The 14,587-nt window shown below is 36.6% G+C and overlaps 1 protein-coding gene across 1 annotated transcript in view; it reads right to left on the bottom strand.

Annotated features, from left to right (window-relative positions):
• The window catches only part of LOC134527478 (protein-associating with the carboxyl-terminal domain of ezrin), a 95,123-nt gene that overhangs the window by 76,608 nt on the left and 3,928 nt on the right, over nt 1-14,587 (bottom strand). The window contains exon 2 of the mRNA XM_063360180.1: nt 442-621. Within this exon, the coding sequence (XP_063216250.1) occupies nt 442-621 (180 nt within the window). The remainder of the gene's footprint in view (nt 1-441; nt 622-14,587) is intronic.

Genomic DNA, 14,587 nt, shown 5'->3' with positions numbered 1-14,587 from the left:
AAAACTAAGATATAATCGAAGTTGAGTTGTACTGATTTGTCCATAGATCAATCACCACAATTTGAGAACTGAGACTGACCAATCACGAACCAACCACTGGGATTTGACTTTGTTTATACGAATTACAGACAATGAGCTATGAATGACATGAGCATTCACAATTTTCTTGTCTTTCCTTCAACGGACGGGGGTTTGAACCCCCAAAACACCCCTCTGGGTATTCCTAAGATGTGCACCTGCAGGCTGAAATATGATATATTTTTTTAATATATCATAGCTTAAATTTTCTCTGGATTCTTACGAAAACTTATATTATCTCCACTTTCTCACTAAGAAATATACAACTTGCATTTAATAAAAACTATTTTAAAGTGCCCATTCCAGCATTATTTCTTATTCCAGATGTACTTCCCACCAGAAGCTTGTGACTGGGACTCTCACCGTCTGATGCAGGAACACGAGTGCCCTGAGCACGCGGTGCAGGCCGATGCACGCTTGCAGCGCGGTCTGGTCGCCCAGCGCCAGAGGCACGGCACTCTCCGTCGCCAAGTGCACGCGTCCGTGCTTGCTCCACGTTCCCACAAACTTCAGTATGCACGGGTGGCGGTACAACATCAGGTTCTGCACACACATCCCATTTCATTAAATACAATATTGTAAACACCTTCCGGGTGGCTCCACATAAAATCAGCACACATTTTCTACCTGACCCTCTAGAGTTCCATGATTTTTTGTTTATAATTTACCTGCATGAAGTAAGGAAAAAATAGATTTTTTCATTTTTTTAAGTTTTTTTTAATTAACTTAAAAAATTTAAAAATAACCCAAATTTTGGATGTTTCTGATCTAGAAAAATAGTTGTAACTTGAAAACGGTTGATTTTAGAAAGCTCAAATTGGTTAAATTTTAAAGCTTTTTTAATGGTCTTTCATACTGTATGTTGTACAACTCAATAGGGGTTACTTCATTAAAAATATAAAAAATATGATGGTGAGCTACGAGACAAATCTGTGGTATAAGTTAAGAGCAGGTATTTAATAGCACCAATTTTTGTTCATTTATTTACTTTTAACCAGTTTGAAGTACAAATATGGATGTTTTAAGTACTTGCATACAAAGACTTATAAGAATTTTAATTTATACTATTTATTAGGCTGCTAACCAAATGGAACAGATGTACTTATATAAATGATACAAGTAGGCTAACCTGGGATTCTGCACTGAAGTGCCTTGATTTCTCTTTGGATACTGTGGGATAAGAGAAAGATGGATGGAGATGGTCCTGCAGTGTGTAAATGCCAGTTTGACTTCATGTATCTTTTCGTTTTATGCCAAATAATAAGCCATCCACCATCTGACACTAAACTGCTACAACGTAACCATATATCTCACTTACCAGTATGTCCTTAGATGCCAAAGAACACTCAACCCAGGTTTCAGCAAAAGATAAAAATATTGCTAAAACTTTCATTTTACCCTCCCTTTACTGGTAGTAAAGGATGTAGTTTCATGGTACAAGGAATAGTATGTGAAGAGCTGAACCTATTTGCCAAGAATTATTCTGTTACAATGTACTCTTCTTGTGTAGCAAGGGTAAAGTTAGTACCCAAAATGTTTTTTTTTTTTTTGCCCAATCACGGAATCTTCTTGAAGTCTTTATTTGATCTTCATATGGCTTTTGAAAATTTGCACATGCTGCCAATATCTTAACGATACCTCTAATACCATCAAATGGCCCTTTCCCATGTGCTGTTGCTGAAAAATTCCATACTGCATCAGTTAGAAAGTCTTGCTTGTGGTGGCCAAGTTCAGAAAGTTTTTCTTGTTTTTATATTGTGCACTAGACCCATTTGAAAATTAAAATATCTTTGTGGGAGTTCTCTTTAATCTCTGCTTCAAAAAGTTTAAAAGTTTCTTCTGAAACAGGGAGATAGCAACTGTGTTATGTGTTGGACAGTCAGAAATCACAACAAAACTCAAGTGTTTGATTTTCTATTCGGACAAATGCTAGCAGCAGACTGTGCCAAATTCAGAATTTAAGTAGAGCTGATGACATAATGTCTGGGCTTGTTATTTTGGGAGGGACTTTCTAAAGGCAGTGACTCATATAACCAATGATATACCTTTCACGGTGTTATGAGTTTGTCGGGAGATATAGTTTTCTATATCTGATGAACTTCCCTTCAAGCTATGTAATGAATTTATACTATCTGCATCCAGTACGCTTAGTTAAAGAACTACTCTTCCTGCCTATATACACTTAAGTCACTTTTGACTGGTGTTATGTAGTTCTTCACACTTCACATACCTGATAGATAAGTAATCACTTCTCTTGTGATTTTTTTTCTTCCTCCAGTTTAAAAACACAAATTATGCAGTCAGGCACAAAACTACTCTAAAGTTATGGTGATACATGCTTTAACACATTGAACACCCTCAAATATGTCAAACACTTTTAGATGATGCAGGTATTATTTTTCGCTTCTTTCCTTTAATTCCAAAATCTCTGCCCTAGCCAGTCATGTCTTGTAGTGAGAGTGAGCCATTACAGACACTAACTATACTTAGTCTCAGGTTAGCCTACTATCATTATTTATGTAAATGCTGCCTGTTAAAATAAAATTTTTAAGTAGCCTAATAAATACTGAATATAAAAATGGTTAATAATTACTTTGTATGTGAGTACTTAAAACATCGATATTTGTACTTTAGAGTGGTTAAAAGTAAATAAATTAAAAAAATTGGTACTATTAAATACCTGCTCTTAACGTATACTACAGATTTATGTCTCATATGATATGAGACATAAATCTGTGGTAATTGTTAAGAGCAGGTATTTAATAGTACACATGAGTCATATCTCATGAACCCATATTGATCCAAAAATTATTTTTAAAAGGTAAAATAAGAATGGTGCAAAAAATTGTTGGGAATTTTGTTAAATTTCTTAAATTTTCACTTTGAGTAAATCAAATTTGGGATTTTCCATAATTTTTTGGAATTTTTTTAATGAAGCAACTTCTATGTCATTTGAAAGCCCATAAAAAAAAAGCTTTAAAAGGGTACCAATTATATCTTTTTAACATCAACCATTTCTGAATAACATTTTTTTCTAAATCAGAAACATGCAAAATTAGGGTATTTTGTAATTTTAGTAAATTAATTGAAAAAAAAAATAATCACTAAAAAAATCTAAAAAAATATATTCTTCATTTACTTCATGCAGCTAAACTATAAACAAAAAATCATTCAAATATAAAAGGGTCAGGTTGAATTTAAATTAAAACTGTGCTGATTTGACATGGGATGACCCTTCATGAGTTGCTGATGTGACTTGAAGTGTTACTGCAATGGAATATTTTTAAAGCCCTGAGAAACATTGGCTGGGGTGGCCTGCTTAGATATTTAGAGTTGATAACATAATTTAAGCACTAATAATAATCTTATAAATGAAAGCTGATTTTATAAAGTGACACTCCGGAGCTAGATACTTATAGCTGGTGCTCAGGCATGCCAGCACTTGGATGGTGCTCTATCACGTGTAACACCTTGCACCGAGTCAAACTCCTTCTGCCTTTTCCCCGTCATTCTGCTCCATTTCCCTTCCACTCTCGTTCTCTCTCCCCAGGATGCCTCGTCTTCATAAGAGCCTCTCATTCCGTTATTTTGTTTTAATAGTAATGTCTGTACGTTTTCGACTGCAGGTAGTGATCTGGACAAATAACGCAATGTGAATAACGGGCGAATAATTTTTTCTATGTCATCGCAGTAGGCCACGATTAGAAACCCAGGAAAATCGTGACTCTCAAATAAAAAAATTACTTAACACTATTCAATGAGTATTAATACATGTTACTGAACCTCACTACAATAAAAGTAAGTAGTCCTCAACATTTTCGGAACATAGTGAGTAACTGTGTGAATCCCTAGTGTTCTGTAGTTCACGGTTCTCCAGATAAGAGAACATAAAGTATTGGAAGCAGCAGCACAGGCCCATCTCGCCTGTGTCTAGCTTACATTGTTTATTTCCTGTGCACCTTTCATTCATGAGTTCTTGTCATGCAATAATTTGTAACTCACTAATGATTGTAAAGTAAATTTACCAATGCCTAAAAGGAGTTGTATTTCTATCTGATGAAATAACTCCTTCCATAAGTTTCTATCCTATATAAAATCACTGTTCACTGTAGGTGAACAAAATAAACCTGGTATTCTCTTGAACTGAACAAATATACAAGTGTATCATCTGTTCACTTTCAAGATAATGATTTTGAATTCTCATCTTGGTACAAATCTTCTTTCTTAGAAGTGCAACTGCCACATTAAAAACACAGCTGCTCTGAGCCAAAAAATGAAATGCAGTCACAGAAACAAATAAAGAAATGCAAGTTCATATAATAGGGAAATATATTGTAAAACTAAAAAAATTAATGAAGAAAGTGTTTGTTCATATCCTTTAGATTCTTGTTTTGTCGATTTCGAATTAACTATAGGAACATAAAGTACCTACTGGTAAAGAAATACTTTTACCTTATAAAAATGAGGAATAGGAAAAAATTTCCTTTCTGATGATGCCAAGGAACACACATTTACCAGCAAATATTTCCTTTTTTTGTGGGAGTGTTTGTTCAAGTTGATCATATTCTGTTCAAAATGTGGCCGGTGGTATGTGGGGTGTAACTGTGCTGTTAAACACGGTTCTCTTTGGCACATATAAATTAATTGGAAAATTATTTAAGGTATTTTAACTAAGTCTTCCTATCATTCTATTCTAAATATTTTTCTTGGTTTAATTTTCCTGGGGCATTTATGATTTAAATTTTTTCTACAGGCCACTTAGCTCAGTTAATCCAATGGTCTTCACAAGAGCCTAGCTTGTCCATTTTACATTCAGATGCTGCATTAGCAGCAGTGCCTGATAAACCTGCCCCTATCGTTCCCTGGGTATGTCTGTTGTGCCAGTTTCATTAGTGCAGGCACATAGTCATCTCCGCTGCTCCGTGCTTCAGGCATGTTCAGAGAGATAAATGCCTTGCATTTCCAGATGGCCCATGTCATTAGCCTAGATGCCCTGTGCTGCCCAGAGCTTTGGAGCACTCACGACTGACAGTGGAGCACCACGTAGCATTGCTCCAACAATGTTAGCACTTTGTCTATTCCCTCCCCTTCCTCCGAGTGTTTCCTGCTATCACTCTACCTGCCCTCCGGGTCCTCACGTAGCATCCTTCACAGACCCCCTCTGCCTCTTCTTTGAGAACTCTGGTCTTGCAGTGCTGTACACTGGACGACCATCGCACACCCTCTGACGGACAAAGTCGAAACTTGTTACACATCAGTGATAACAGAGTGAACAGTAAACCTAAACTCTGTTAACATTTTGTCACACTTTACTCTCTCTTGATGACTAGTGTAACCGGTGGATCTTCTAGTTTCAAAAGGCAAAATAATGATTTTGTCTAGATATTGTACCTCTATGTTTATTTAACTTTTAATTACTTTCCCATTAAAATAATAGTTGATAAATTGATTGACAAATATATGAAAATTATTGGATTATATTAACATAGATTTAAAATTAGATTATCTAAAGAATGGGCCGGCCCTAAACAGAAAACTACCATTAATCAATAGATACAATTAAAATATAATCAGCAACAATAAACAGGTTAATTATTAACTATCCCAACACACTTAGAGCGATTAAAGTTACGAAAGAAAAATTTCTGGTGTTCAGATCCTTTCGACGTCGTGTTTTAATGTTATTCTGAAGATATAACAAAAACAGAAGGACTGGAGGTTTGACGATTGCTGGTCGAAGTTGAGCTGCTAACGAGGCGTCAGGGGGCCTTAGTCGTCCTGACTGCTGGGGGAAGGACTCGTGGGTGGTGTTCTTAGGTCCGCATCCGGCCCTTGGACCCAGTCATACAGGGAGATGGCTTCCAGCGTCAGCCAGGGTGCGGAGCTCGCGAACACGCGGTTGCCACGGATGTTTCCATGATTCCAAAAAAATATATCTATATTATAAAGTACATATTATTACCGAAGCATGAATACTTCTACGAGGTACGTAGACTGACTAATTCCTAACTACTCAAGTTGTAGGGAGCACATCCCTTGCCTAGCTGAATACATCTTTAAACGACGACGACCGGAGTGAAGTCTTGATGTGCGGCTCGCCAACGATGCTGTGTGGTCAGTCTGCTGTCGCGGCACGAAGTAAGTTTGGGGCGGGAGAGACTCGTAATTAAAAGACGACGTCAATCAAAGGAAGAGGGAAGGCTTCGGCTTCTGGACCGAAAGGTTCCGATGATTTCCGAGGGAGTGGTCGATAACTACTGTCTTCATCAATATCTCGAAGTTGGTGTTACTGGACGATGTCAGCGCGACCTACTGAGGGGTGTCCGAAACAAGGAGAGATCGCTCACACGAGGTGTATTCTAAAGCATTGGGCTTATGGAGGGGACTAGTGCAGCACTCTGGTGGCTTGGAAATGAGCTACGGGGCACTGTTTGCATGAGGCGCCAGGGGGCAGGCGTTAGCGGGTGTTCAAACACCCAGGGGAAATAACTCGCAACTCTGCCGCTAGAGGTCAGAGGCAGTACATTCGAACGCTTGTGTCCAGACCTTGAGACAGATCGTCCCTGGCCGAGGTTAAGGACCAGTCACTGCTCTGGGCAGTGTTCCCAGGAAAAGCTGGAGAGCGGGTGGTGGGGTGGAACTGTGCTGCTGTGGGAAATTAAGCCAGCGGCGTGCCGAAATGTAAGTTAAGACGAGCCGCGATTGTGTCTGAAATCGCTCGCATAAGGCTGGCTCTCAGAAACTAGCGGGTCTAATACCTTGCAGGACATAGCACTTCTTGTCACGGCTCGGTGAGGAATTATAGGCGACGTACGTGCGCCAAAGCGGGGATAAGACGATAGCACTTGCTGGGTCATTAGATGGTAGGCAAAATTATATTTATGCTGGGAACGATTGGGGAGACAGGTCTGACAAAGATTACACGGGAGTGTACAGGAGGTGGAAAAAGTTTAAGTTCTTGCAGCAAAATAATGACTGGCGACATTATTTTTCAAAAATTCAAATTTAGAATTGTGCCAAAAATACTAGTTGGAGGCACAAACTACTTTCCCTGCATCATGCCTACTTTCGCAGCCTGGAGGCCATCTCTCTGCTATATTGTAAACTACTCTTCAGGCCCTTCTTCTCGGCTCTAATACCGACTTTAAAAACGTAACTCACTTACCCTCTCCAGATAGTCTTAATGTAAACCCTGTAGTAGTTTAGACCAACTGTTTTGGGTTTAAGCTGTTTTTTGTAATGTCTGATCGAAAAGAAAAAGGGATGTAGTCCTGAGTGATAGGTAGTTAGTTCCCTCTCCTTTCTTTAGACAATGTAGTGATTTAGTGTGATTAATTATTTTTTGTCTTAGTCTATTCTTCGCTCAACAATGACGTAGCTGCAGGATTTTCCCCACAGCGAAGGGTTCCAGTATTGGAGCTTGCAACTCCGTTTCACTTCCTGTCATTCCCTCCGGCTGCTTCATTCTTCTCTTGAGGTTTCCAGAGATGCACAACCTTTTTCTGCTTACTGTTTCCATTGCCTTCCACTGATGCGCCCCTGAAAAACTCCCTGCAAAGGCCGGCACGCAGTAGCTAATCCTCTAAGGAAGGTAAACCATTATCTTTAATCAGTCTGTAAATTTCCAAAGCACTCGAATAGGAATCTCTCTTTCACCTACAAACAAAAGAAAATATATCACTACGGGACCCTGCTCTCCTCAGCTTTTATAAGAATTTTTTGAAATGAATAAATATGGAGATATTAGTCATTCAGATGAATCGGTTGTACAGGTTCAAGGTAAGGGTGGCCTAGTTTTTCATATTTATATTTTACCATTTTCAATAGTCTTGTGATCAATTTTAATATTTCGTTATTTTATTTAGAAAAGCCATTTATGAACATTTTTACTGGTTTTCACATTCACTGTTATACTACTATTAGTATAAACATATTTTTCGGTATTTTATTTACTTTAAATATAGTTTTTATGTTTGTATTTTACATTATTGTTTTCATTTTGAAGATTTACTTAAGTTTCTAGAACATTGAGTATTGTGTTTGTGAAATAAAGTACGAAAGACAGGTGTGCCACATGGCGGAATCAATTTTATAGACAATTTATATGTAGCATAGATGTACTGGTATTTTCTGTGTATATTATGTGAAAAACGAAAAGGTGTTAGCTAGCACAGGAGATGATAAACTTATCAGGTTATTGTTGCAGCCAATCAGAAAAGACTCTGTAATATTTTGTTTCTTCTTTACAGAAGCACCTAGGTGTGAGGGTAATATACTTTATGTAGTGTTGTGTGCTTATACATAGAAGCTATGTTCTGATTGGTTTACGGAGCCATGCAGCTACCTACACTCAACATGGTTTGACGTAGTTGCATCACTTCTTTAGTCTCAGCTCGAATGTTGACCAGCTAAGGCATGTTGTTCGGTGGCTAAAAGACCTACAAATATAAATGTAGTGAAGAAAATGATTTAGCGCGGTCTAGGCTGTGCCATATTTTTTAAACCTTTGTTTTATAGTTGGTAATTAGAATATTTTGATTGGTGATGTCGGGGTGAGCCCACAACGCTGATACAATGTTTTGACTAAACCTTCCCAAGGACTTGTTTTCCTTGGCGGTACCATGGACGTGACACATTCCCAGGGCTTAATCGAGAAATTTTATTATTCGTTAAGAACTTTTCAGTGTGTTTCTGCTTCTTAACTTTGAATCAAGTTTGCATAGTGAGTGAGGTAATTCAAATGTACTGTTTCGTATGGAACTATGTGGAAATGATGTAATGGAGTTTGTGTGTATTTTCAAAGACAAAAATATATCTATCTAAAACATTTACGTGAATTTTGTCTTCGGAAAGACAAATCATCCTAAATTCGCAACTGGAAAGATAACTTCAATAATAAGAATCTTCTGAATATTTTTGATAGCGGCCAAAATTATTTTTGGAGAGTCAGTTTGACTTTTAGCCAGGTTAAAATCGAAATGTATCAAAAAACCAATGATGCAATTTCTCTTTAAAATTTAAATTTGTACTAGCCGATTTCAATGGTTTGAAAGTTCCACATATTCTGCTAGATTTTGGTTAAAACTCTTGAAAACCTTTTGTAACTTTTACAAGTAACTTCAACTTATTAAATTGTGACAGACATTCCAAGAGATTGCTGTTGGTTATTTAATAACATATAATTTCCCTTCTCAATTAATGATCCACAAGATACTGACCTGAAAAAGAGTCAATAAACCTAAATTTTGATATTTTACAGCAACTTCCACCTCTGAGATAAATATATTGCATAACTGTAATTTTTTTAATCACCAATACACCTTATAAAAGTTTTCTCTTTACTCGGAAGAAGCGTACAAAACTATAGTAAAGAAGCCTTCCTTATTGATATTAATAAACTGTATAAAAGGGTACACATTTGTATGGCGATTTCAAAATTATACTATACAATAAAAAACACTCTTAGTATTCAGACAGCAACAGACAGGTATATTTGCAGCTGTGCCGAAAATTAGGTATTAAGGCACATTTTTTTAATTTTAATTTTCATTATAATTTTAAAATATTTTTGGAAATATTATTTCCCATATAAATTGGTTACAAAAGGGTGATTTACACTTTGTTAGGCTGGTGTACTCTACTTAGTTAAACTTTGCTGCAGTGGGCCGAGGCACCTTTTCTCAGGGGCCAATCTGATCTTTTGCAAGTCTAAAGACGTCATTAGCAGCCCGGATGACATTTCTCCCACTTGCAGTCACGTCCGTGGTCTGTAATATTATTTCCCTACATGACTAAACTTGCATAGAGCAGCTTCTGGCTTGCAAGCTCTATTTCTTAGAGGCCCGCTGAGCCCAGCGAGTCTCGGCACGACCGAGTATCTCGTGGACCCTCTTTCCCAGCCTCGTTGCGTTTTTTGTCCACCCTCACCCCCCAGTCCCCCCCTACCCTTTGATTCTCAGAATTTAGCCCAGGATCATTGCCCTGGAGTGAACTTGCCAGGCAGTGGCCTACTTCAAGGACGGTTTGCCACAGAAAAAATATGTGCAAATATGGACCACACACGACATCTAGTGGCAGAAATAGTAACTTCTGCACTTGTCGCCAGCGTGTGGAACTAACGCCCGCGACACCTGTGGCCTATTTCATAAAACTACAAGTCTACAAGTTACAAGTAACTTTGCTAGTAACTTGTAAAAACTTTGATATTGTTGTTTCATAAAGCTACAAGTAAATACTTGTAGTTACACGTGAAATGCTACAAGTTACAAGTTAATTTTACAAGTAAATAAATGTTTTTGTTTCATAAACAAACTTGTAGCTTGCAAGCATTTGTAACTTGTGAGAAATTGCTACTAGTGTCAATACATAGGTAGAATATTGTGTAAGTCCAATTATATTAGTTGTAAATCATTAATAAGTCTATGCTTGTGTATAGAATGATATTATAACATCTTAGAATACAATGGATATTATTATATTTACCGATTCTGATGAAGATGATATAGATGTTGAGGTTATGAGGCGACCACGCAATTTTAGAGAGAGTGACAATGGAATTTGGCACAGTATTTGAGTATAACGAAAGGTTCCGCATGAGTGCTGTTAAACTAGAGGAGCTAGTACAAGATATAGGTCATCTATTGGATCACCCTACACGAAGAAATAAATCGTTTTCTGCAAGGGAAGAAATATTTGTCTCTCTACATTTGTTGGGAAATGGCGGACAGTACCATGCAGTTGGAGATATGCGTGGTATTTCCAAAGCAACAGTACACAGATGTATCAAAACATTTGTAAATGATGTCAATGAAATCATTTTTATCAGCATACACTTCACAACTATAACCTACAAATTTGTTACATGATAAAAACACGAATAATAGTCAGCTGACTCGTAAACTTGTAGGTATGTGTTACAAGTGCACCAACTTCTACAAGTCAAGCAACTTTCTTTGTGAAACACTTCAGATTCACACTTGTAAGAAATTCCCTTGTAACTTGTAACTAGTAACTTGTAGACTTGTAGTTTTATGAAATAGGCCACTGGTGGCAACATTGCTAACCTCCCAGCTACTTTCCTCTGCAGTCTTTTTGCCAGCCGCCAGAGTTCTCTCCTGTCCCTCCATTAGCCCCAGGCTGTAGCAGACGCCTCGGACGAGTCGATCCCTTTTTTTTCAGACACCCCTCAACAGGTAGCGCTAAAATCGGCCAGTGCTACCAACTTCGAGATATCGAAGTCAGAGTTTTTTGTGAGTCCCACTTGGAGAACTTTGGAACATTTCGGTCCGGACGCCAAAGTCTCCCCCCACCTTTTGATTGAGTTATTCCTTTTAATTAAGAGACGCGGCCCCTCCGGGGACACTTCGCGTCGCGATTCCAGACGGACTTCATTAGATTATCGGCGGATCGGCGAGACGCACAGCAAGACTTCTGTCCGGCCGTAACCGAGATGTAGTCAGTTAGACCAGGGATGCTATCCCTATACATTCCTTTAAGTAGTTTAGTCTGCCTGTACACTGCATAGTAGTTATTATTGTTTTTTTTTTTGAAATTATGGAAACGCCCACGACTCCCGCGATCTTCAAATCCAGACGTGCTACGCTTCGGGCTCTAGAAGCTACCTTCCCTGTCTGACAGGTCCAAGAGCCGGATGCGGAACTAGCTGCATTCTCGCACACTCCCTCTCCAACAAACATGCGCCCTGACGCCATGTTGACTGCTGGACTCCGACCAGCGAGCATCAGACCTCCGATCCAACTATATTTATGAACCTTTGGAATAACATTTAAATTACTACGTTTGAAGTTAAGATCTATATAAAACTTTCGTTCTGGACTTTAAGCGCTTACATGGGGATTGTTTGTGCCTCTTTGTATTTTTTTTTTAATTAATTTGTTTTTTTATATTAAATGAAACCTCTAATAATCTAATTAGGGCCGGCCCATATTTTTAACATATCCGAGAGTTTTTTAATTATGTAATTGAAATTTTATTTTAACGCATTTTAATACCTCTTATATATTTGTCTCTCATTCAACTGTTATAAGTTTCATAATTTAAATAAATATAGAGTAATTATATTCTGACGGAATCACACCTTGTTTCTGTTCTATCCTCATATCCTTGTGAAACTAAAAGATCCACTGTTACAGCAGTGTGTAATTGTCAATGGTAGTTTTTATGTATATAATCTTATTTACCTACACTGCCGCAACGTAACATAAATGGTAGCAGTTAACGTGGTTTGCTCTTTGCTACAACTGGTTGCATTTAGCGTGATTAACTTTCTATCTGCTTTGGTTTGATTTATGAGCAATGCCGTAACACAGCCTTGGTAATACTGTATTCAAACTTTTCAGATACTATAGGGCTGTGACTGATATCACATACTGCTTACTTTAGCATCATAAAGAAATATCTTGGTCCCACTATTAATATAGTATGAGTAAAAGAGAGTAAATCACATTTGTAATATTTAAAATCATCTGAATCGGGATTGTGGTTGGCTGGAGATTGGAAAATTGACAGTCTCAGATTCAGCGTAAAATTTTTTACATACACAACAATGGATATTATCAGTGAAATCATTTGTTTTGTTCAACTGCTAAAAGAACAAAGTGGATTGTGAGTTTAAAAAAAAACACATAACTTGTTAGGACAACACAACCACATTTCATGTGACCCTTCTAGTTTCCAACAGGGATTGAAGGTGCGTAAATTAATAAGATTGAAGTATAGATAGATAACACATGAATTTGACATATGGTATGGCATCTTTCAAAAATCACTAGCTAAAAAATTGAAAGCAGTAGGTAATTAGTCGGAATTAATACTTCAGTGGAGTTCAAGCATAATTAATCACTTACGGTGACCCTGCAAAATGTTTTTAAACAATGATGATATCCTACTTGATAAGCTAGCCCCAAATCAGAGATTACCTTACAATCACAATCTGTTATTGATCCTTTTAAATGACTAGTAGTTTTTTGGGAAAAAAATAATGCCTCTCAGAGAAAATGGCACCAGTTCACAATTTCCCTCTGAATTATAAGCCCAAAACAAACATTTTGATTTTAAATGGTATAGCCATGTGTTTTATTCTATTTTGGAATGTAACAATAACATTAAAATAGAAAGAAAAAAAAATTAATTAATTGAGGCCAACCAAAACAAGTGGGTAACTGTAATGATGTGAATATAACATTACTTTAACTAATTAAGAATTAAATTTGCTTCTTTGAAAATATATTGTTGTATAATTTCACACAGCTTTTGTATGATATGCTTTCTGCCCCGCCCCCCTTAATCATTTGTTTTTCCCATTCTACTCAAAAATTTTAAAACATGCTATTAAAAAAAATCATGTCTCGAGCCATTATGCACATTACTGTGGTATTTTTAATTTTTCTTTTTAAATTCCATTTCAGTTCAAACTGTTAAATTCTTGCTTTTAACATAAGGTTCTATCTTTAACTTTTTTTCTATTTTGAATTTTGAAGTAATTATTCTTTGTTCTCATTACTACTCTTCTTTCGGGCATGTTGCACACATTTTAAAAAATATATTTTTTTATTAAAAAAAATACACTGAAAATTTTCTGTATGTAATATATTATGTAAATCAGTTACATGGAAATGTTTGAATGTTATATTCAAGCAATTCAGCAAGAACAACAAAAATCATATATATTTAAAAATGTTCTTATAAGGGTTTTTATTTACCTACATCTAATGTTTTTTATAAGTTTAATATTTTCCTTAATACATATTTACAGAGATAGAGATGATTATTTTATGGCCTAAGCAATGCTGCATTGATTGTGCATAAGGCTCGTACCTACAAGTTGAAATAATCACAGAGACTGATCTAAGTATGAGTGTAGGTACACGTTTTCGGCAAATATTAAAACCTAACCTCAATTTTTAAATCTTACATGCACACTTAAAAGCTATCTTACAATGTAATAATTATAACTGATAAAGACTCAAATTATATAACTGTAAAATCTTTGAAACTGTTTTTGAGTCTTAAGAGTCTGCAATATTTAGCCAGTTTCAATGGGAAACGTATTGTTTAGGAAATGTGCACTTGTCATGACATATCAACAAATTATTTCACCCACACTTAAAAACAATTATAAAAACCACAATCAAAATATAATTTTACTAGTTTTTGGGCTTTATTACGGTTCGAGGCCTGGTCAGAAATTATCAACAGCTTTTATTGACCCAACTCTACGCCGCTACACCAATTACTCAGAAAAAAAAAGTGAAAAACTAAGACACTAAAGTGTTGTTGATGATCATAAAAAACAGTAAAAAAAAGCATTTTGGTTTCTTTTTGATTCAAGCTCATGATGACTGCCCCTGAGCTCCTGCAATGAAGACCATGATAGACTGTGCATACACACACACGAAAACTTAACCAAATATTCCTGAAAAACATTAACCTAAACCCTTATCTAAACATTACCCTATTATGAGCCCTAACTAACATTAAAAGCAACAAA

The sequence above is a fragment of the Bacillus rossius genome, chromosome 1 (assembly GCF_032445375.1).
Source record: "Bacillus rossius redtenbacheri isolate Brsri chromosome 1, Brsri_v3, whole genome shotgun sequence".
NCBI lineage: Eukaryota > Metazoa > Arthropoda > Insecta > Phasmatodea > Bacillidae > Bacillus > Bacillus rossius.
The sequence above is the reverse complement of the archived record's forward strand: the minus strand, read 5'-3'. Positions and strand labels throughout refer to the sequence as shown.